Here is a 22,894-nt window from a genome sequence, read left to right on the forward strand (position 1 = left end):
TGAATCATAAAAATGAGATCTTTTGTGGTTTTCATCTAATGGGACATTTTGATTTACTGTAGCTAAAGCTGAATGCTGTTCCCTTGTTATGTAACACTGCAACCCAAGCTGTTATTTGTTGGGCCTTTGTATCTTTTTTTAATATGACATTCTTTCTTTTATGTAGTACCCGATGTTGCTCATATGTCACTTGAGAAGCGTGGACCCTGTCTCCCTCTTGATTTAAGCCGTAGTTCGGAAGTCACAGCACCACTGTCCACAGAATCCACTTTCCGTAATGAATATCCCAGTAAAGACAAGGAAGATATTCAGATGATTACATATCTTTCTTCCAAACCAGTAACTGATGGAAGAGTAGCTACAACAGCGTCAGGTAAAGAGATCCAGCATACAACCAGTTAGGCTTACAGTTGTAGGATTAAAACATGCATGTAGTCAGTCACATGAAAAGAGGAGATAAGCTTTTTGCTTTCTGCAGGCTTGCAAACCTACATCTTTTCAAGTGGTCCATCCATCTGGATATTCTTTGCCTTCTGCTAGCTTCAAGCTGTATTAGCGCTTTTTCTAACATGCCTTACGACAGAACTGATTTAATTGTATAGAGAGTGTGGAATGTAAGATGCAGTATTGCCTTCAAAAATATTTTCTATTGTTAAAACTTGTTTTTAAAGAAAATCATAGCATTTACTAACATACTAATATGTACTAAAGCTAGACATACTCATTTATCTTGTAGCTTTAGCTTTAAATTTAGTAGAGTTTTCAGAGACAGTCAGCATTCTTCCATCTTTACTTCTGTTTGCAGTACAAATTTTGTCATTTTTCTGCTAGGAGATGTTATTTGAAAATATTGCTGAAATCCTCTGAAGTTTATATGGATTTGATTCACCTTCATAGCACAAGCATAGAGCCCAGTACAGGAACTTGAGGTTATATCTATCTCACTTCTTAATAGTTTACTGGCTTCTGTTATTTAAGTGAATAATTTGGATAGAAGCAATTAGATTTGGAGAAGAGGTCGCATTATGATGTGCAGATCCTAAAAAAAAAAAATAATTCTTGTTAATCTAGTATATGCTAGATGTCCTTATGTCCTTTTATTTTTCATGACTAGGGCTCCTACATGTGTAGGAGTATCATACCATTTTTTTAATTGACTTTAATAGGAAAATGATTCAATAAAGTAGGAGAAGAAAAGTAAAATTATTAATTATACACTTATTGGGAAGTTCTTTGATAAATGTGCTTGATAACAAGGGACAGTTACTGTTACCATAAAGTATGTAATTATGCCATTCTGAAAATAGACCTATTCAGAAGAAAAATGATTGAGTTTGCACCGAGCTGCCTGTGTAGCTGCAGTATTCTAGGTCAGTGAAATTATTTAGTGTGTGAGAGTGGCCTTCTTGGTTGCCTGCCTGCACACGCTCCCATTGACTCTGTGTAAGAGGTGATTGATTGCTTTATTGAATTTCACCATTGCTACTTCAATGTGGTGCAGAAAAGACTGAGTAGGATTCTTGGATCAATATTGTGTAGGTTAAATTAGATGACTTTAAACATCGTTTATCTCCCTCTCTCCTCTCTTCCCCTCTCTCTTTCTCTCTACCCCAAAAGAAAAAAAAATACGTATCTATTAATCTCTTAAAATAATTTATCAAAATGAAGGCTATGGAGATTTATAATAAAATTATTATTTGATTATTATAAATATTTTAAATATTTATAATAATATTTTAAAATTTTAAAACTACTACTTAATCTATCAAGTCAAACCATTTGACAATCTCAGCTTACTTTTGATATGTTTTATAGTAATAGAATCATGGATTACTGGAAAAGTTAGTTCTGCAAATGTCTTTTTATTTCATGTCTTTGGCCAGTAGAATTGATTTGGGAAGGTGTATAATTGGCCACTCAGGGAACTGTATCATAATAGAAATTAACAACTTCTAGTTGCTGTCATTTATTTTCTTTTATTAGAACTCATTTTGGTTAACAGGGACTTTTTTTTTCTAGCTATTTTTTTCTATGTTTGGTGAATCGTTTAAAATTTAACTGGTAATACTGATGGGCATTTTCTTTGTTGCCTGCTTCTATAATGGGACTGGCTTGACATCTGAGTAAACTCTTTCTTCTGCATCCATAACTATCCTTGCACATCTTGATTCATCCAGCTGGGTCTTAGTCCTGGCTGCAGCTGCGTCTAGGAAGAGAAATAACATTTTATTTGTGATTCAAAAACTTTTGATATGTCCAGACTATTCTGGATTTTTTTACTTTTTAAAATCTGAAGTGCATTAAATCCATATCCTTTTATTGGTGTTTTTACTGTTAGATTTTACTGAATTAGTCTGGACTGACTTAGTGATCTAGATTTCTGTGATAGTGTGAAGTTAACTAAGTATGTTTAAGTTGAATATGCTTTCTTTGTAATCAATGAAGCAATTAACTATGGTTTCAGAAATTATGGAGGTAAGTATTTAGGCTGAAATAACCTATTATGATCACTCTCCCTTCTGAGGTACTTCTGAGGTCAAGAGGTACTTTATATTAGACCTAGAGATGTAGGTTGCGAAGTTTAGAATTCTGATGGGGCCACCTGTTGAGCAAATTGAAAAAATAAATTTACCTCATCAAAAATCCTGCATTTTAATCACTTCTCTATTTAAAAAAATGCTAAACGGTATCCTTCAAAGACAAGGAATGAGGTGTGCTGAAGTATTGAAGCATAAATGAAAACTGTTAGTATTATCACAGATTCATTCACTAAATCACTGCACAAAATGGACCTCTTGTTCTGTAAAGGCAACACAAAAGCACTGTGATCAGTTCCTTCACTCTGTAGTCTACTTGGAAATTCTACGTACTTCAGTAGACACTGGTATGCTTCTATTTAATTGTTAAATTGAGTACTGTGTTGACTGATGTTACACACTGAGTAAATAACATTTGAGCGAGCAGTCTGGAGTTTAAATTTCAAAGGAAAATATTGCTTGCAAGTAAACTAATATTACTAGTACTTGAAGTAAAACCATGAATTATGCTGATTGAACCCCAAATTATACTGATTGTTACACTTAAATGTTTATATTTGTGTTGCTAGGAAAGTTGAAACATCAAAAGCTCTGGAAAAGGATATCACGCAACAAAATAAATAATTTGAACATTATATAATTTAATTTGCTGAACTGAGAAAAGCAGTGCCACGAAATAATAAATGTGTTTGTAGCACAGCATTCTGTTGTCTGCCAATTCTCATGCTAGTGAGGCTTGTGCCCCTGAACCATGCCAGCTCCGGAAAAGTAGTACTAGTTCCAACTACATGTTGGAAGGGAAACTGTAAATAGCCATGATTTGCATTGTTTTTAGTGTGAACTCAGTCTTTTTTTGTGCTAGAAACACAAAATAGATTTTGTGGTAATAGAGCAATGACATAATCATCAGTTTGGCAAGTCCAATCTTGAAATATCTTTCTCTGCTTTTAATTGCAGACTTCCCACACTTCACTGTGTGGGAAGTGGTTGGGTAGACTCCTGAGTAGGAATAAAATGGGAATTTAAAAAAACAACATTAATATTGTAATATCTCTATAATGGGCATATTTTTTAAATGCGTATTTGCCCTTTTGCTTTTGTTACTTGCCCTTGTCATCTTTGTCTAATTTTGTAGTTATTTGTAAGGTATAATAATTACACAGTTGAAAACTGATTTCTAACATTTAACTTTTCATTTAAGATTTGAGAACTATGGATTTTTGATCTATAATGTTTTGATTCTGTAATATTACAGTAAGTATCGGTCGAATTATGTTAGTGTAAGTAAAAAAAAAAGAGTATTAGTTTGTATGAATAGTGACAAGAATATAGCAGTATGTGCAGGCATAACAGTGATTTCTCTTTTTGGGTAACTTTACAAAGGCAGTTTAGAGAGCTCTGTCATTGAGATGGGTGTTTGTGTGTCCATAGCAGTTTTCTGCCCCCAGTAAATGTTCCCTCAAAGAGTTATCTAAGTATTACTTGCCTACTTTTATTAAACATACTTGTCCTGAAATTTGAGATACTAAAGTTTGTGTTGTGATTAGCAAACTTGGAATGTGTTTGACTGTTTCAGATCAGGATTCCTTTTGAATAGTGAAAGTGAAATACTAAATTCTTCTAAATGTACAGACAGAAACTGAATTATTCTAGTCATTGTTTAAAGAGAGAATAAGTGAAATTTTCATCAAAATAGCAAACCAAATTAGGTGCATTTGGGTGATTCTTTTATGTTCTCATTAGAAACGAGACAAGACATAGCATCAGGATATGGAGAAGAGCCACTGTTTTACTGAGGTGCTAAAATATGTTCACTGGGTGGCAGGTGGCAAAACAGTTTGTTCTATAACAGAGACAAATGTTAACAAGGAAACCAAAGAAAGGAATACTTGAGACAGTGTTTCATGTTAAAGTGTTAATAAGTATCCCAGTGAGCTAGTTCTCCTTGAAATAGTGGAAGGCAAAGCTTAGATGGTTCACCAAAGTCAATAGGATTAGGTTCTTATGTGTGATGTATGACTCAAGCTACTGGAAGGGCTTAAGAATGGACAGCTCATGAATTAGAAGGTCTCATGCAATTGAGCAGTTGCATTTGACTGCTTGCTTGATTGCATAGTATTGTGAAGTCTTGCATTGTACAGCTGGGGACATCTGGCACTTGAGAATGCTGCGTGGTGTGATAAATGAAGCAGCTCCTGCATCTTTCTCACACTAGCTTTTTGACTGCTTTCCAGAGAAGGCTGTGTAGGAGCTGGACTAAGTTTCATGTAAAATGTGTATTGCATCATAATAGAATTGGTTGCTCCGTCCAAGCCTGGAAAGCGGCCCTACAGAGCCAGCAACAAGCTGTTAGTGCCTTTTCTCCAGAGTTATGACTGATGAATTTAATAAGTTATTTTAACATTCCCTATTCCAAATCAGCTTTATATTTTTCCATATCTTGACTTCTTGCAAATCTCCTTCAGGCTTTTTATTTTTTATTGTGAAGGGGAGCTGATCAAGATTAGGCTTTCATAATTGTGGTTAAACAGCTTCCACAATAGCAGTGAACATAGGAACACAGAGCTTATAACAATATCAATTTTTCTTTACCAGCTTCTTTCTGTTTTTATTTGAGAATTACATTGTCCTATTGGAGTATAAATATCAGCAATAAAAATGTAATTTTAGGTATTAATTATGCTAAGTTATTTCCTCTTTTATATCAAGGGTAGAGAAATTTCTAAGTGTAGCAAGCTTTACTGAATAGTGCAAAATAATTGTTGGTAAATGTTTGAGTTCTGTGACAAATTAACACGGTAACTTGCATGTAATTCAAATATGGATCAAAGAAAACACAGTAAACTGAAATATAAATACATAGCACTGAAAATTATGTATGAGAACTGTTCTCTGTTCACGTAGTGGAATGAGATAACTTGAATGATGTTAACAGTATCAGCACTTTTACTGTTGGCATTGATTTCCATTACAGTGGAATGAAAAGGAAACAAAAAGGCTTAAAGTGGAAGCAAAAATAGGCTTTAAGCAGAAACATAATTTAGAAATGAATGCAAATTCCAAAATAGAAAAGAAACTTGTGGCATGTATTGTTTTGTATGTAAAACTAAGATCTAGGCATTCATGTGCAGTAATTATATATGAAGTGTGATTATGTTATTACCAGTATTTGATGTTTCAGTGATCTTACTCAGCCAGTGATCTGGCTGCAATCCTTACTGAATGCCTAGTAAATCTGTCTTCTTGTTTTCAGCACCCTCGCCTCATGTACATGCCTTACATCTGGAATTGCCTTTAACCAATAGTCTAAAGTTACCAAAAGGGAATAGTAAAAAAAAGAGGTCTTCCACATCAGTGAGCTCTGAAGGGACAGAGGTACAGTACTCTGTGCCCATAAAGGAGAAATGTTTTGAGAGTCTGAAGGAGAAAATATTAAAGAACGTGATTGAGAAGGACAAGCATTCAGAAGTTGGTAAACTACAATGCTTTTTGTTTCCAGTGCTTTAGAGAATAAAATTAACTGTAAATTGACATTAAAATCATCGTTGTATTGCTTGTACGTATTATGTTATATACCAATAGATATTTTTGCATTCTAATGGTTTTTACAAGAAAGTGGGGTCATTAGATAGACATTGCACTTAAATCTCACATTCTTAAATTTTCAGGAGCAGTGAGAGTGGAAAGAAAAGGAAAACTGGAAGAGAAGAGTTCCACAACATACGGTATGTAGAGCAATGATATTTTTGGAAAAAGGGTACTAGTCTCTAACATTTACTTGATGCCTCTAAAGTACAGATATAGGATTGTAAAATATCTCCAGGGTCCAGCTGTATTTCCTTAGTTCAGGATCTTAAAAACTTTTTTAAATGTATATGACAAGTTGATAGTAAAGGAATAACTAAGAAAAGTAATGTTCTCAAAAGAAGGATTTGTGTAGTGCCTGTGAGAGGCCAAAGCCAAAGGTGGGTGGGTTTGGTTGTTAGGTTGTTGTGGTGGATTTTTTGGTTGTTTTTTTCCAGTTTAATTAGTGATCACAGAATTGTAGGGGCTGGAAGGGACCTCTGGAGATCGTTGAGTCCAACCCCCATGCAAAGCAGGCTCCCTAGACCAGATTTCACAGGTAGATGTCAAGGCGGGTCTTGAGTATCACCAGACAAGGATAATCCACAGCCTGGCTGGGCAGCCTGTTCCAGAGCTCTGACACTCTCACTGTGAAGAAGCTCTTACGTGCTTTTGTGCAGAATTTCCTATGCTCCAGTATGTCGCCGTTTCCCCTTGCCCTGTTGCCACGCACTGCTGAAAAGTCTGGCCTCGTCCCTTTGACTCCCATGGTGGGTCAGATCCCCTCTGTCTTCTTTTCTTAAGGCGAAACAGACCCAGGTCACTCAGCCTTTCCTTGTAAGAGAGTTTCTCTAGGCCCTTTACCATCTTAATGGCCCTCCACTATACTCTTTTCAGGATGCTACAGTGGTACAGCATTTATTTTGGTGTGGTGGCCGATGAGAACGGGGAGAAAAAGGACGAGTTTCAGTGTTAGTAACAAAACATTTGGTAATTTGTGAAGTAAGAGGCTAATTTGTGAAGTAAGAGGCCTTTGGTTTTCCCCAGCCTAAATATTACAGTTGTAGATGGAATGAGAATTCATATATGAATTGGCCTGTTTTTTTCCATGAGTAAAGAGTTATGCTTCTGAACAGCACAAGAAGATACTAAGACTCTCTCTCTCTCTCTCTCTCTCTCTCTCTCTCTCTCTCTCTCTCTCTCTCTCTCTCTCTCTATATATATATATATACACAAGAAATAATCCTTAAACATTGGCATTAATGATTTCCTTTCTGTAACAATTCAGTTTCCTTAGCTTGCTGTTGATTACTTAAAAAAATGACCATGGAGTGACCATGCTGCGAGATATATTTTGTCTGGGAGAACTAATAAATAGAATTTCTCTAAGCTGAAGTACTTGTTCTTATGCATATATCAACAGTGCTGCTTATAAGTGAACTGCAAAGCAAAAGATGCACCATACATTTTAGTCAGAATTATTTTTTCATGAAGATGTTGCTTGAAAGTGCTGACAGCATGAACAATTATGTGATAAAGAAATTGCCTTTAAATCCTTTAAACTTTCTGTAAGTGTGAAATGTGTTATTATCACATCTTTTTGTTTGGGATTTTGCACTGTTGAAGGCTTTTTTCTAGTAAACCACAAATTAAATAGCTGCTATAAACTACTTAACATTGCTTATGTCACCGGAATAGTTTGAAATTAAAATGATGAGCTAAAAAAAATAAGCAGTTTAGAGTGGTGTTGTTTTAAAATGATAAAATTTTCTTTCAGGTAAAAAGAAAGAAAAGGAAAAGGAGAAAAAAGAGAAAAAAGAAAAAGATCATAAATCAAAACAGAAAAAGAAGAAGAAAAAGAAGAAGAAATCTAAACAACATGGTAAGATAAATATGCAATTTTTGAAGGTGAGCCAAACCATTTGGTGATTTTCTGACATTAGGTATTAAAATTTGTTTCTCAACAATGAAAATATAAATAAAGGATGAACTTCAGGACAGAAAGAAGATACTGTGCAAGTTCTTTCTTACCCATACAGTGATAAAATGTTGTATGAAAAAGTATTTCTCTATACATTCTGAGGCTGATAGATATGGGGAGAGTATTAAATGTGTTGTTTTTTTTTTAATACTTAGCTACTGAACTTCATTGTGTCTCTTACTGGAAATTTCTGGAAAAATTGTAACGATGGGTATTTGCTACTTCATGCTTACAGCTTAATCGTTCCTAATATCTCAATGTCAGTGTTTTTTATTTCTCCACTTAATTTTTTTCAAACACTTTTTTTTTTTTTGACTTCTCACCAATTTTACTTTTTGTAACATTAACTTAATCTTGTTAATTTTTCAGATTATTCAGATTATGAAGATAGTTCCGTTGAATTCTTAGACAGGTGCTCTTCTCCACTGACGCGGTCCTCAGGAAGCTCTCTGACTTTGCGCAGCATGTTCTCAGAGAAGAATACATCATACCAGTATCCAAGAGCTATCTTGTCTGTTGACCTTAGTGGAGAAAGTAAGTTAACTGGGCCAGAAATTTCAATTTGTAGGTTTAGTTGCTTAGGAAATATAATTTTAAAGAAAATGTTTCATATAGATTCTTAACGTAGGTATAAGTTGCAACTGACTTTGATTTAAGTAGTTGAAGCAGCCCTGCGAAGAAGGCCTTGGGGGTCCTGGTGGATGAGAAGCTGGACGTGATCCAGCAGTGTGCTTCCAGCCTGGAAGGCCAACTATGTTCTGGGCTGCTTTAAAAAAGGCGTGGCCAGCAGGGAGAGGGAGGTGATTGTCTCCCTCTACTCAGCTCTGGTAAGGCCCCATCTGGAGTACTGCATCCAGGCTGGGAACCCAGTACAGGAAGGACATGAAGCTCTTGGAGCGGGTCCAGAGGAGGGCCACTAAGATGATCAGAGGACTGGAGCACCTCTCCTTTAAGGAAAGGTTGAGGAAACTGGGATTGTTTCTGTTGGAGAAAAGAAGGCTCTGGGGAGACCTCATTGTGGCCTTCCAGTACTTGAAGGGAGCATATGAACAGGAGGTGGAACAGCTGTTTACGAGGGTGGGTAGTGATAGGACAAGGGGAAATGGTTTTAAACTGAGACAGGAGAGGTTTAGTTTAGATATTAGGAGGAAGTTTTTCACTCAGAGGGTGGTGAGGCACTGGAACAGGTTGCCCAAGGTGGTTGTGGATGCCCCATCCCTGGAGGCATTCAAGGCCAGGCTGGATGTGGCTCTGGGCAGCCTGGTCTGGTGGTTGGCGACCCTGCACATAGCAAGGGTGACACCCTGCAAGGGGGTTGAAACTAGATGACCATTGTGGTCCTTTTCAACCCAGGCCATTTTATGGTTCTATGAACAAAAAGTGTTTAGACTCCTCAAGCTGTTCTACATTGTACTTGTGTATGACATTACATTAAAAGCATCTGAGGGAGATAGTCAAAAAATCTTAATGTACCAGCAGTACATTTCAGTGATATTTTTTTGATATGTGCAAGTTAAGACTTCCAAGTGACAGAAAAATTGTTTTGTTTTGGTTTTTTTTTTAAGTATTGAGTTTCTTTACACACAATCTCACGATTTTTTACTAGACCTTTCAGATATGGAGTTTCTGGATGATTCCTCTACAGAGAGTTTGTTACTTAGTGGTGATGAATACAATCAGGATTTTGATTCAACTAACTTTGAAGAGTCTCAGGATGAAGATGATGCTCTCAATGAAATTGTTAGATGCATTTGTGAACTGGATGAAGAAAATGGCTTTATGATTCAGGTAAAGGAATTAGGGGGGTGTACTTTCCACATAAATTTTGCGCTTTTGAAGATTCCCTTCTAAGGTGTTGGAGACTGAATTTACATTGAGAGCTGTAAATAGAAGTGATCAGTAATGATAAAATATTTTATGCTTGATGTGATTCTCCAGCTTATGCAGAACATTTTCTTGTGGATCGGTTTCTTCTAACCATTTAATATACAGAACAGGTTTGTAAGGAAGAGTGAACTTTTTTCCTTATAGTTGGAGAAAAAGTGCTTTTCCGCACACAAATCATTCTCTCTGTCTACAGACCATTGTAGTTATACCAACACTTCTGGTTTAGTCCTTATGTTTGACAATACCTGCTACAGACACCTCAACTCTGCTCACTAAATTCACTGCAACTGTATACAAGATGAATGAATCTCTGTATAAGATCTGTGCCATACAGATGTTAATATCAGCATCTTTGTGTTGCAAAGTTTATGCTTCATCTTTAAAACAGTAATTCTCAAACAAGAAACTACTTGCTCATTTTAGAAACTACTAAGATTGTAAGCCTTAGTATAAAAATGGAACAACTATCATTTAAAGAGTGTGTGGTGTCTGCGTGGCATCCAGCCGTTGACAGGTTGCAACTACTGCTTCATATGCATTTGTATTACAATGAAGGGTTGCTTTTTCCATCTAGTAATGAATAATTCAAAGTCTGTGACTCAAGGAATTTGTAATAGAGTGATTAGATCAGATGCAATGAAAAGTGAGGAAGAACTTGGTTATCAGTAGCTTTAAGAAATTCATGAATTTCTTGTATTTTTTTCACTTAAGGGAAAGGTATGTATTCCACTATCAATGTGGTATTGTTTCTATTGAAAAATACTGAGCTTTTAATTGAGATCTGAAGGAAGCAAGAGTGCTTGTCCTGTTAATGGACTTGCAAGTGAGTCTTTGGAAATTAAAAGAAGTTCTGAAAAAAGAGGTACACAGACTGTCCCTGGAAATGCATACTAAAATGCAGTGGTATGATGGAGGAATTGAGCAACAGTTCAGCAGTGGTGATAGTAACACAGGAAAAAATGGATCAACGTAGAAATTTTTGGAGAGAGGAGAGGAATTTGTAACCATAATGGTATGTCAAGAGGAAAGGTGTTTTGAATATGCTGATGCTCAACATACATGTCAGCAAAGGAGTGAATTTCAACAGTAAAACAGCAGATATTTAGAAATCAATCAAAACACTGACCTAAAAAAAGGAAATAGACCTAAAAGTGATAGTTTCCTGCCCATTTTTTATATCCAGTGACAGCCTAATGTTGCCCACTTGTCTCCTTTCCATACTTTGTGTCATTGAGAGCAACCAGTTTGCTGTTTCTAAGCCTTCATGTCTTACCACTTCTATTTTGCTCTCCTATTCTCTTATTTCTCCTCTTTCATTTTCTCTTCATTTTCTTTTTCTTTTAGATTTTCCATTGGCGCGATATTAAAAACACATCTTTCTAGCGCACTGCAGAGATGCTTTGTAAATATAAATAATTAAACTGAAGAGTTTTCTACTTTTCACTGTTATGCTGTAATGTATTACATTATCTTTCTACTTTATTGTAATATACTTTTCTGTCTTATGTTACACTACTAAATATCTAGGTGCTAAATGTTGAGTGTTGTAATAAAATACTATTAAATATTGCGTCTTCATTTTTTTTCTCCAGTTTGGAATTTGTGGGTGAGAAAACTAAAGCTATCTTTTAGCTTTATGTCTTTGCCTACCCAAACGCAGATGACCCAAATATAATTATTGTACTCAAGCGTGCTATTTAAGTTAAACTGTTATTCACTGAATTTTGATGATACAAGTAATAGTTTCTGATTTTTAAATCTGCTTAGTTTTAGTTTTTGCTTTTTTTTTATGTCAGTGCGAAGAATGCTTGTGTTGGCAGCACAGTGTATGCATGGGATTGTTGGAGGACAGCATTCCAGAGCAGTACATCTGTTATATCTGCAGAGATCCACCAGGTATGAATAAACCACCTTTATCTGCAGCTGCTTGGGATTTCTAAGCAGAAGTGTTATACATTGCTTGAATTGTTAAAGCTTTGTCCGTTTTGTTTGTTTCACTTCTTTGAGGTTAGGTCTTCTAAGTCTTACTGTAAGCAGAGACTTACTTTTCTTTCAGTAATGTCTTGTTAAACTTGCTAAATCTTCCTCATGACTTAAGTTACCATAGCTTTGTTTTTTGAACTGAATTCCTTCAAACCTTTAGGTCGTCTTAATTTCATTGTACTCTGAAAAGACTTTGCAAATGAAACTTTCTTGTTCAAAAATTTGCTTTGCATATGCTTGGAATCGGATCTATTTGTTTAAATATCTTTTTTAGAGAAAAGGACTCATTACCACAGTTCACTTATATATGCTATGGCTGTTGTTTAATATTAGGAATTCATAATGTTTGTGTTTGCCTGGAATTGTGTAAATAAGTTGAATATGTAATATGTATGCAGAAATCTGGCACTCATGTTAAACGTTAGCATGCAAAATGCATCTTAAAGTTTTTAATATTTCTCCTAACAATTGTTACAAATGTCCTCTAGTGATTTATCCAACAGGGTATCTGAAGCCCATTTGCAGAAGTGTTAAGTAACAGTTTTCATTAGCTCTTCTTGAGAAGAATATTTAGAAATCAGAGCTGGAAGGATGTGACTTTTTCCATTTGCCCAAAACTGTGTGTCGGTTGATAATATAAAGTCATGTCTCGTAGTTCCTTATGTGGTGTACTCTGAGCAGTCAAACCTTTTCTTATTTATAACAACTAATTTGTTTTGTGTTCTTTCCCTGCACTGTATTAGGTACTTCGTTATCCCCTGCTATACGGAGACTGTGTCCCTAAATTTTATCTTCTCTCCCTTCCTAACCATTACTTCTTTTCTTTCTATGTCAGGAGAAAAAGGTCATTCACAATGTCAGTATTTTAAAGTGTATTGGGATAATGGGCAGAAAGGAGATAGACAGGGTATTCTCCTGAAAGGTATGAAGGGCTTCCATCAACCCGTTCTTTGTTATGTATATGATGATAGTGTGATATGAAATTGAGTGTAAGATATTGCAATCTTAGTCAGTTTGTTTGTCTGGGTTCCTCACTGTAAACAAAAATGATTAGCGTTATATATTGCTCTTGCTTTTTTTTTATAATTAAGTTACCTTAGAAGCATTAGCTAAGTACTCATTAATGCCTGTTGGGTTAAAATTGTAGATGATATTGTAGCATGGGATACCTAGAGGCTGCTTATATTGTTATCTTGTCTAGCAGTGTTTGGCTAAACACCTCTCGAAGAAGAGTGTAAGAATTCTGTCACATTTTTGAGTTTTCTGTTTTCATGAAGCCACCTTCTGGCTTCTTATAACTAGATATTGAATACATTGTTGAAGCAAAATATTTATTAGTTTTTCCCAAATAACCTAGATGTTTTGGACATATAAAATCCACTCTCCAACACTTACATCAGTAATTACTTTTTAACTTCTGCAGCTTTCGTAAAATGAAACTTGAAGTGCCAGTTTTTTAAAAAGTTTTTTTTTTGCAGTTATATTGACGTACACTTGTACTTTAATCACAAAGGTAATTAGATTTTTTATTTCCAAGTGCCATTTAGAGAGAGTGAGTATTCAGCTTTGCTTTGAAAGTAAAGTAATAAGTGTTCCCTTTAAATCCTAGAAAATTAAATTTTAGATAATCAGTAAAATAATAAGGTCTTGAATCATTCTGTCATGGATATTAGGAGACATTTAGGAGATAAAACAAATAATTTTAGCACTTTAGTTTTAAATGCACTTCTGTGGCGGCTTTAGATGTCCTAAACTTGTGAATTGCTTACTCCAGGTCAGAGGTGGAGTGCCAAATATCTTTACGATAAGGACTGGCTAAACAATGGACACATGTGTGGGTTATCATTTTTGAAAGAAAACTACTCTCATCTTAATGCCAAAAAAATTGTGTCAACACATCACCTACTGGCAGATGTATATGGTGTAACAGAAATACTGCATGGACTACAGTTGAAGATTGGGATATTAAAGTAAGTATCAGTCCAAGTTTATCAGGATTTATTGTGATCTTTTAAAATACATTCAAGTAGCAGAAGCTACCATTTCCATACATGTTATTTTATCATGTTGAAGTTGTTTCTTATAGTTTAAATAGTTCCAGTGCAACATGTACCTTCATCTTCTTCAGCAGAGTTGGTTTATAATTTGTGGTATGTTTTTCTTTTTTGCTGTTGCTTGATTTTTTTTTTTTTTTAAATAGCTGACTTGGTGCTAATGGGGCAGTGTGGATTTATTCTGAATTGATAAGTGACGTAGCAGTGCTCTCTTCTGTTTGATAATGGCACTTATCTTAGCTGTTATCTAGCAGAAGTGGATTTATAGTAGTACAGCACTGTAAGAGGAACTTCTGTATAACATTTTTCTCATCTTTGTTGTAGAAATAAACATCACCCAGACCTTCATCTCTGGGCTTATTCAGGAAAGCGAAAAGAACAAGAACAAATAACTCTTGGGGTTGAGAAAAAGATAGTGACTTTTCCACATGCTGTTAATCCAACTGAAAGGACGTATCATAGTCAAAACCATAAAGAACCACCTAGTTTACCCCAGAAAATGGAAGAAACGTATATCACGAGCGAGCACAGTTACCAAAAGCCACAGAGTTTTGGTCAAGATTGCAAAGCAGTCGCTGACCCTATGAGCTCAGATGATGAAGATACAAGTAGTTTTGAGGAAGACCAGGAATTTTGTTCAGAGAACAAAAACTGTTTACAATATTCTTTTAAAGATGATGGCATGAATGAGCAGGTAAGTACCATCTTTCATCTGGGAAGTTTCTTAATTAGGCAAATATATTTAATCTGATAAAAATCAAGTACGTAAGTATTCAGAAATGTTTGTTAGAACTCAACATACTCAAGATACTCTAACAGCACCAATCAGTAGGATCAAAGTAGGATTGCTGAAATTATTTCAGCAAAGTAGATGTATTGGTGAAGTGCAAAATGTTTCAAGTATTGCCTGTGCTAAAACTGTTTATATTTGTTCTTTTCCAATGTTACAAAAGGAAAAAAAAAACAGAACTTAAGTGTTCTCTGAGAGCTGAGGAAAACAGAGCAAGCTTTTTTCTCTCAATTCTATTTTCTATTTGTGTTTTAATGTTTAACTGAGATTTGCATTAGTGTTTATTATCATACTGTACTCTCCTTTCAATAGTGATATTAGCTAGAAGTCCACAGGTAATTATGCCAATTTAAAAGTTGTGTGCAACTTCTTTTGAGTTTTTAATACTGCATATTTCTTCTAATTAAAATTTTCACAGTCTTTTAGTCAGGATTATATTTGGTAATGTAATATGTCTTTCTCAGCTTTGCATTACGTGTTTGAATCCATTACATTATGGAAAAAAGTTGATACTTTATAGTCTGGTCTTAGTCAAAAATTCTCTTTAAGAAAAAAAAACAACAATGCAAAACAACAACAAAAAGCAACAACAACAACAAAAATAATAAACCTTTCTGTTTTCTACAATATGAGCTGTGAGAATAAATCACCCAACTCATCCACTTTTCAAAGTACAGTTTCTGGTGTGGAGAAAATGAGTAAGATGCATCTTTTTTCTTCTAATTCTAGTTTAAAACGTGGCATGTAAGCTGTATGATCTGAATGGGAAAATTTTGGCTCATTCTAGTTAGAATTGACTACGCTAAATTGCATGTTTCTACTCAGTGTGTGTAGTAAATAGACATGCAGCAGTGTCAAATAGGCTTTCCAACAGTAGGTTATATATTTACAATAACAATTTTCTTAGGATTAAGAGGAAAACATGTGAGCAGTGAAAAAATGTTTCCGGTAGAGACTAAGTCATATACCTGAAGAGCTGGGTGCTCTCTCTCCTAAACTGGGAGGAGATCCTTTGGGACAGTATCAAATACTCCTTTTGGGATGCCTTAGTTGATCTTCCTGTCAGCAGTTAGCCCTGGCACTAAAAGAAGGCTTACTGTCTAGCCTTAGATATGTTGAAGAGTACTCCTGATTTCTTTGTGAGCTACTTTGTACTCAGGAGTGTGCTGATACTGGCGCTCAAGTGCCATTTTGTCATGAAGTGGCTTCAGTCTAAGGAGCTCTCTTCACTTCTCCTTGTCAAACTTCTGTTTTGGATTTTATGTTCTCCTTTCTAGCTTCCTGTCTTTTCCTAGTCATGGAATCTTAATATCGTAGAATGGCTTAAATTAGAATCTACAGATCTATTGCAGATCTTCTGTTCTTTTACAAGATACGACCAAATTATTTTATTCAGATCCCTTTTTGGACCATACATCTACTTCTTCCTTCTGAAAGCGTGTGTTTGCCTCACCTGACTCTCCTACTTATTTCTTCTTCAAAAATTGTTGTGTATTATACTTCCTACCACCTTTTTCAGCACTCCCTGATGGCCTGTGTTGGTCTGGCTTCCTGGTCTCCTAGCTTAAAGGAGGGCCTGTTTGGTTTTAAGTTATGTTTTATGAACTGACCAGTTCAGTGAAACAGAGGTCATAAATAGGAAGTATGTGGTAGGAAAAAAGAAAAAAAAAAAAACAACTTTGTTACTTAATATGTAATTGTCTCTCAGTGTCAAGTTTTTTTTCTCGTTGCCACAGGCATCTGAAAAATACATATAACAGAGGATCTAGATGTTAGAATTGTGTAAATAAAGCCTCATTCAGCAAGGAAGAAACAGCATTCTTCTCTTGTAGGTGTACAGAAAAGTCTGAAAATTATCAGAAATGGGGCATTTAATCTTTATGTAGAGTATTTCCAGTGTAATACGAGGGATGTAGTATGAATAGTGAAAGCATTTTGAGATATCTGAGAGATGGAATATTTTATGTAGTTTGAGAGTTTAGAGGTATTTATGACGTTCAAAAATGATCTTTGGTAAATAATTTTGTGAATATTGTGAATATTAACTGCTTGACCTCTAGGACTTGCTTACAGAGCTGCCAGCAGGATGGTCCAAGTTGGACTGATTTTTTTTTTTTTTAAAGTAAGACTTAAGCAGAAATCAACTATTTCATTTATGAAGTGACTAAAGATCTGTCAGTTCTCCATTTCCTGATTTTCATACTCTTACTGTTGATGACTGAGAGAAGACATGCAATGTCTGTACTGATGTGCCATGGAAAGAACTTTAGCACTTTATCGATCAAATGTATTAAAATGATTAAATTCACTACTTGCCCTGACGTGAAAGTCATTCCTTGCCATGAACTGATTCTTTGTGAGCACATATCTTGAATTTTCCTTAAGTCTCTAAAACAGAATTGTTAATAGTGAAAGAATTTCCATCAGAAATGAAGTCATAATGAGTATGAAGTTGAAACTTCAAATCCTTAGAAGTAACGGAGATTCTGAACACTTTGATTAATGTGTTTTTTTCAATCTGGTATACTTTCTTTGATCACAGCTAGTGGCTGAAACACCAGATAGTTAAGATGAGAAATTTGTTTGCTGTCGTCTTGGAAATAATTAGTTTCTTCAAAGCAAGCTGATCTTCCACATATAGCACTTATGCATAACATGGCTGCACAGCTCTCAATGTTACTGTCCCTGTACCTGTCCCTGAACACGCTTAATTCTGGCTAAAACTTGTGGTGGCAAGTTACAGAGAATCACAGGGTAGGAAGCAAAGACTTTTGTTTGAAACAACAGATGAATGGCCAACTTTGCAAAATAATGACTTCTGACATCTTGGATATTAGTGTATTTTGTGCAGTTTTCATTTGTTCTTCGTCTATACGTGGAGCAATCCTTTGGGTTTTTTATGTTTTTATTGATGTTACAATGATGCAATTCAGCACTTCATGAATTGAGTCATGATTTTCATAAACAGAGCACAGAAATACAATCTGTCTTACTGCATTAAACAAAACTTGACCTGCCCTCACTCCTATCTTGGTCACCCAGTAAAAAAAACATGCTCATTTGTATGGAATTTGCATTTTGTTTGTTTTAGTCTACTGAAGTATTATGATACGTGGCGGCTGAGTGTGCTTTTTGTCAAGGAGGCAGAAGTACAGTTGTAAAACAGTGTAGTGTATCATGATATTCAGGGGTCAAAATGAACACTAGAAATTAAATAGATGCTCTTACATGGCAATTTTTTCTTTCTGTTGCCCCTATGAAGAAGAATTCTGCTGAAGGAAACACTGTGTTTGTTTGTAATGAAAGAAAAGGCTCAGAGGAACAAGTGGATACACATCTTCAATGGCAGCTAAATCTTCTTACCCATATAGAGAACGTACAGAATGAAGTCACCAGCAGAATGGACCTGATTGAAAAGGAAGTTGATGGTAACTGCGTTTACAGATGCTTGTTAATATACCTAAAATAGCTTATTTCATAGCCACTATGTTAAAGGCAATATCTGACTGAGAATTTTTTTTTAAGTATTTGAATTTGGGTACTCGGAATTATATTCTGAGCTTGCACTTCTGATTTCACCCTCTTCCACAAGGTTCTGCTGATTGTTAAAGTAGCTTAATTGCTCAGGACACTTAAGCTCGAGTCTGTAGTATCAGATTTTAGAAACCTTAGATGATCTGTCTAGTCTTTGTCCAGATGTGGATTATAAAGTTGACAGCCTTTTTTCTGCAGCTGGCTTGATTGTTCTATTACTTGACAGAATTTAGGAAAAGTTTGTTCATTCTGCTGTCATCTTCGATTTGCTACATTATTGTGTAAATGGATTCAGGAAAACAAACCAGGCTTCCTGGGAAAACATGCATGAGATTGTACTGTGGAAGTAAACATTGCAGCGCATGAATTTACTCACTAGTTGTAGGAAGTTAGGAATGAGAGGAACTTGAGTGTAGTGTATTCATTAGAGTCCTTCATAATTTTTTGACAAATGGTCATTTGACTCTAATTTGCAGTCTTATTACTGCCTCATATGAGGCATTATTTCTAGAAATACAAGGTTTGTCTATTCCCTCTCAGGTATCTATAGTAACAATCAAATCAGCAGATATGTTTGAATTGTTGGAAAAATCACAGCCTCAATATTTTTTCCCTTCTCATTAAAGATTAAAATATTTAAGAAAGGTTTAATTGTTCTGAAAATCGTTTCTCAGAGATTCATTCTGATTAATTTCTACTTCATTTTTCTTTGTAGTTTTGGAAAGCTGGCTTGATTTCACTGGAGAACTGGAGCCACCAGATCCTTTAGCAAGATTGCCTCAGCTGAAGCGACGTATTAAACAGCTTTTACTTGACATGGGGAAAGTACAGCAAATAGCAACGCTTTGTTCTGTATGACAAAAGGAAGAATAAAGAAATAAAAATAGGTTCTCTACGGTGAATTTTCTTACTAGCCACAAGACTGATAGGAAGACAGCAAAAAGCTGAGCATTTATATCATTCTTTGATTATTACATTAATAGCCTAAAGTTTTAGGGAGTGGAAGGAGTAAGCAATCTGTTATGTTGAGAATCTAAGTATTCATGTCCAAACCTCAAAATATGATGTATTACATACTGAGAAATGTTTGTATTTCAGTATGATAAACAAGGAAACTTCTGCATACAGGAAAGCTGAACAAAATCTCTGCAAAGAATGATTCTGCTATTTTGAAACATCTAATGGGAAATTCTAAATTGGTGGAATTCAGCTGACTAAAAATTTTTGAACTGCATTTTTACAAAATTCTTCTCATCAGTAAAAGACACAGAGAGATCTGCATCCTCTCTACAAGAAAAGTTTATAGATTATTTTCTTTTCTCATGAATGTTCAGGAAAGTGAGCATATTAGCTTTGATTTTGAAAGAAGCTACTTGTCACAGTCTCCTTTTCAAAGTATTTTTTTAAATAGAAAATTTTATTACAGCACCCTTAGGCTCCTTTAAAACGTAAGTGGCGAACAGTGGTCACATGTGCCAAATAATGTTACAACCACTGGAATGAGATTTTCATTATGGCTTACATGAAGGTTTTTTTCCGTATTCCTACTTGGTGCCAGCAATCCATCCAAAATTATATCTAGTTTATATTTTTTATGTTCTGTGGGGAGTATTCAGGATTCTAAGTACAATTTTTGTCCTGGGTAGCTCTGTTCTGGTGTTACTTCACCATCCTCAGCTGGGATGAGGAATGACAAGAGCAGTGAAACTGTCTGTGGCTGTCAGTATACTCAACCACTAGAGTAAATATTGCAATATACATTATACAAGATTTATTTTTTGGAAAAAAAAAAAAAAGAAAAAAAACAAAAACAAGAAAACTTCCAGCTTCAGTAAATGCAACATCATGAAACCAAAGGCAACCTAGTTGCTCTGTTAGCTTCTGCTGATTTCTGAGCCCAGGACTTTCCCTGTGCTTATAAGTTGCCGCTGTACCCAGATTTACATACATACTTGTCTGTGTATGTATATGTGTATACATACACAAATACATTTATACATACTATTTACATTTATATCTACACATCTATTTTTTTCAATAGATTATAAGAACTGGTGGTTAACATAAAACATTACCTTTTAACAAACAGTTTCTAAAATTGAAAATAATGTATGTACAGGTTTTGAAATTTGTAAAATATGACTGTTAAAAGGAGGCTATTTAACTGATGACAAAGATACTTGAACATTTTATGCCTCACATCTGTTTATCAGTTCTAGTTATCTGTATAAATGCATTTTAGAACCGATAGACAGTAAACTTGAATTTACCTTTTGATAAGAGTACAAGCCACTGTACATTCAAAAATTATTTAAATTTGCAAACACACTGTTCTATATGTAAGGTACTGTATGTAAAACTGTTTATTAAAACTATTCTGCGTACTCTACATTTTCAATTTTTCTTCCTGATCTACATACAACTGTGTATTATAATGTACAGACATCAGAAATTCTTGGAATGCCTTTTGAGGATTCATAAAATTGAAAAATGTGCCAAAGATGGTTTAACTGGGGAAGACACTGCAACCTGTGCACTGAACTTTTATGATAAAAGCATTATTGAGTAGCGTGGCTGCTAAAAGAAAAAACCTTCCCTTATATTTCTTGTCTGTCTCTCATGTTTGAATTTACCACTTTTGATGTGCAAAACAAAGTGTAAGCCCATGTTACAGAGTGGTTGCTATTCAAAACTTGCCACATCAAGCTTGTAAGAGGTATTGAAGAGCTATATGATAACGTGGAAGGTGACTGTAGAATCACAGTTAGCAACTTCGCAGTACATCAGGTGGAGTTGTTGACATTTTTATAATAACTGTTAATAAAGAAAATATTCTGATGTGTTATATAGTTGAATGCTTAATGGCTTAAAACAACATCATTAGTTGAGTGACCTACTTGCTTTTTGATATGTGGGACTTTAATATATTATTCACTTGCTGCATATCCTTGAATGTGTTGATGTGTGAACTGTATAAGAGAAATGGAAATCCAGTTGACTTGCTTTGAAAGAAAGTGGAGTATATTTACAAGCTTATATACAGCATACACTGTAGTGATGTTATGCAGTGTGTGTGATATAATAAACCATAGATGCTATGGAAGATGAAGGTTAACTAAGAAATTCCAGGTGATGGAAATGAGATTACCTGCTTAGCACAGAGGTGGAGAAATGGTATCTGAAAGGGAAGTCGTAAGATCAGAGCTGAAGTTGCCTGTGCAGCTTTCACTTGTCTTCCGCTTGTGTATGCAGCAGCCTACATTTACATGAATACTCAACTTTATCTCTGAGGATCCTGCCTGATTCAGGATGGACTCTGCTTACCCAAACAGTGAATCTGATTAATATTTGTGTTTGTCTTCATTTTTGTGTAGTCAGTCATTATTAATAGATACATTCCTTGCAAGCATTCATATCTTGTAAGAAAATATAATTGCTTATGGGCAGTGCTATGATACATTGCGTATTGCCTGAGTGCTTCACAAACTCATCTCACTTCCCTTTCAAATTGCAGTGTTAGTCTGTGACACCTGAACACTAGTTCTGGCCCAGGTTTCTCAATTACTGAAGTCAATGGGATGCTTTTGAAATATCCCATGTTGTTTTAAACACAAGTCAGGTGCTATAAATGGCTGAATGTTATGCACAGAATGTAACCTACAGTTGATTGCTTTACTCATTTGCCAGTCAAACCTGATGCAGTTTGCTTCATATAAACGTGTCTTCTAATTGGCCTTATCAAGAGAACAATTTTTCTCTATGTGTTATTTTCCATCTGTCTTCCTGCTTCCTCACTTATTAATCCGAGTATCTACACACAATCTATTTACAGCATCAGTTACCTGGACATGAATTTCAGTTTCTTGTGATGGTTGATGATGGAGGCAGACTGCTCTGAGGAGAAAGTAATAGTTTGTGGTGTTGTGCTGACTGTTTGTGATACTTCTATGCAGATAAGTAAAATACAATTTTTAAATTTTCATCCTTTGTAAGTAATTAAAAAAAAAAAAGAGAAATACCCCATTACCTCTTGTGAGGTAGAATACTAAATGGCAAATTTGTGGGGCCTTTAAATGCTGGACTCTGTCTGAAATCTGCCCACCTGTTTTCTGTCGTGGAGGTATTGGGATTGATTCATTTCTAACCCTTCTTCCTGTGACAATATTGAAGGCATCCACACTGGGATTTTTAAGTTGCAGTGATGGATGTCAGTATTACAGTCATAAATGAAGCACAGACCTGGTGACATAGGTAGCCCTAGTACATGTTTTCTGATGATGTTGCAGTTATAAAATGGAGATACTTCAAATCATATGGCAGGAAATAGAAGATAGTTCCTGTAACACTTCTCTTACGTAACTGTGGGGAAGCTAACTCCTCTATGTTAGATATTCTGGACTTCAATGAATATATATTTGTTCAGATGTGGAGTGATTAACAGCTGCAGAACCCTGCTATTTTTCTTAGGTGGTGAATTGCACTTTTCTAATAGATTCCTTTGCTGGCTTGCAAAGAACTGAAGCTGTTTTTTCCCATGGGTGAAGTCCTCTTATAGAGCAGCTAT

At 35.3% G+C, this 22,894-nt stretch overlaps 1 protein-coding gene across 9 annotated transcripts in view; it reads left to right on the plus strand.

Annotated features, from left to right (window-relative positions):
* PHF20L1 (PHD finger protein 20 like 1) overlaps window positions 1–21,175 on the plus strand; it is a 49,334-nt gene extending 28,159 nt beyond the window's left edge. For 4 of the 9 annotated variants that reach the window (XM_090138019.1, XM_090138020.1, XM_090138021.1 and 1 more), the window contains 10 exons: window positions 167–373; window positions 6,206–6,262; window positions 7,879–7,983; window positions 8,452–8,616; window positions 9,689–9,870; window positions 11,766–11,865; window positions 13,727–13,922; window positions 14,331–14,700; window positions 18,059–18,224; window positions 19,046–21,175. In XM_090138019.1, coding sequence (XP_089994145.1) covers window positions 167–373; window positions 6,206–6,262; window positions 7,879–7,983; window positions 8,452–8,616; window positions 9,689–9,870; window positions 11,766–11,865; window positions 13,727–13,922; window positions 14,331–14,700; window positions 18,059–18,224; window positions 19,046–19,188 — 1,691 coding nt within the window. In that variant the 3' untranslated portion in view covers window positions 19,189–21,175. Of the gene's footprint in view, window positions 1–166; window positions 374–5,790; window positions 6,010–6,205; window positions 6,263–7,878; window positions 7,984–8,451; window positions 8,617–9,688; window positions 9,871–11,765; window positions 11,866–12,787; window positions 12,875–13,726; window positions 13,923–14,330; window positions 14,701–18,058; window positions 18,225–19,045 lie in introns of all 9 variants that reach the window. The other 5 variants (XM_090138016.1, XM_090138014.1, XM_090138015.1 and 2 more) reach the window with 3 other exon arrangements.
* The last annotated feature ends 1,719 nt before the right edge of the window (window positions 21,176–22,894 follow it).

This window comes from Phasianus colchicus, chromosome 3 (assembly GCF_987193195.1).
Source record: "Phasianus colchicus chromosome 3, bPhaCol1.hap1.1, whole genome shotgun sequence".
Classification (NCBI taxonomy): Eukaryota; Metazoa; Chordata; class Aves; order Galliformes; family Phasianidae; genus Phasianus; species Phasianus colchicus.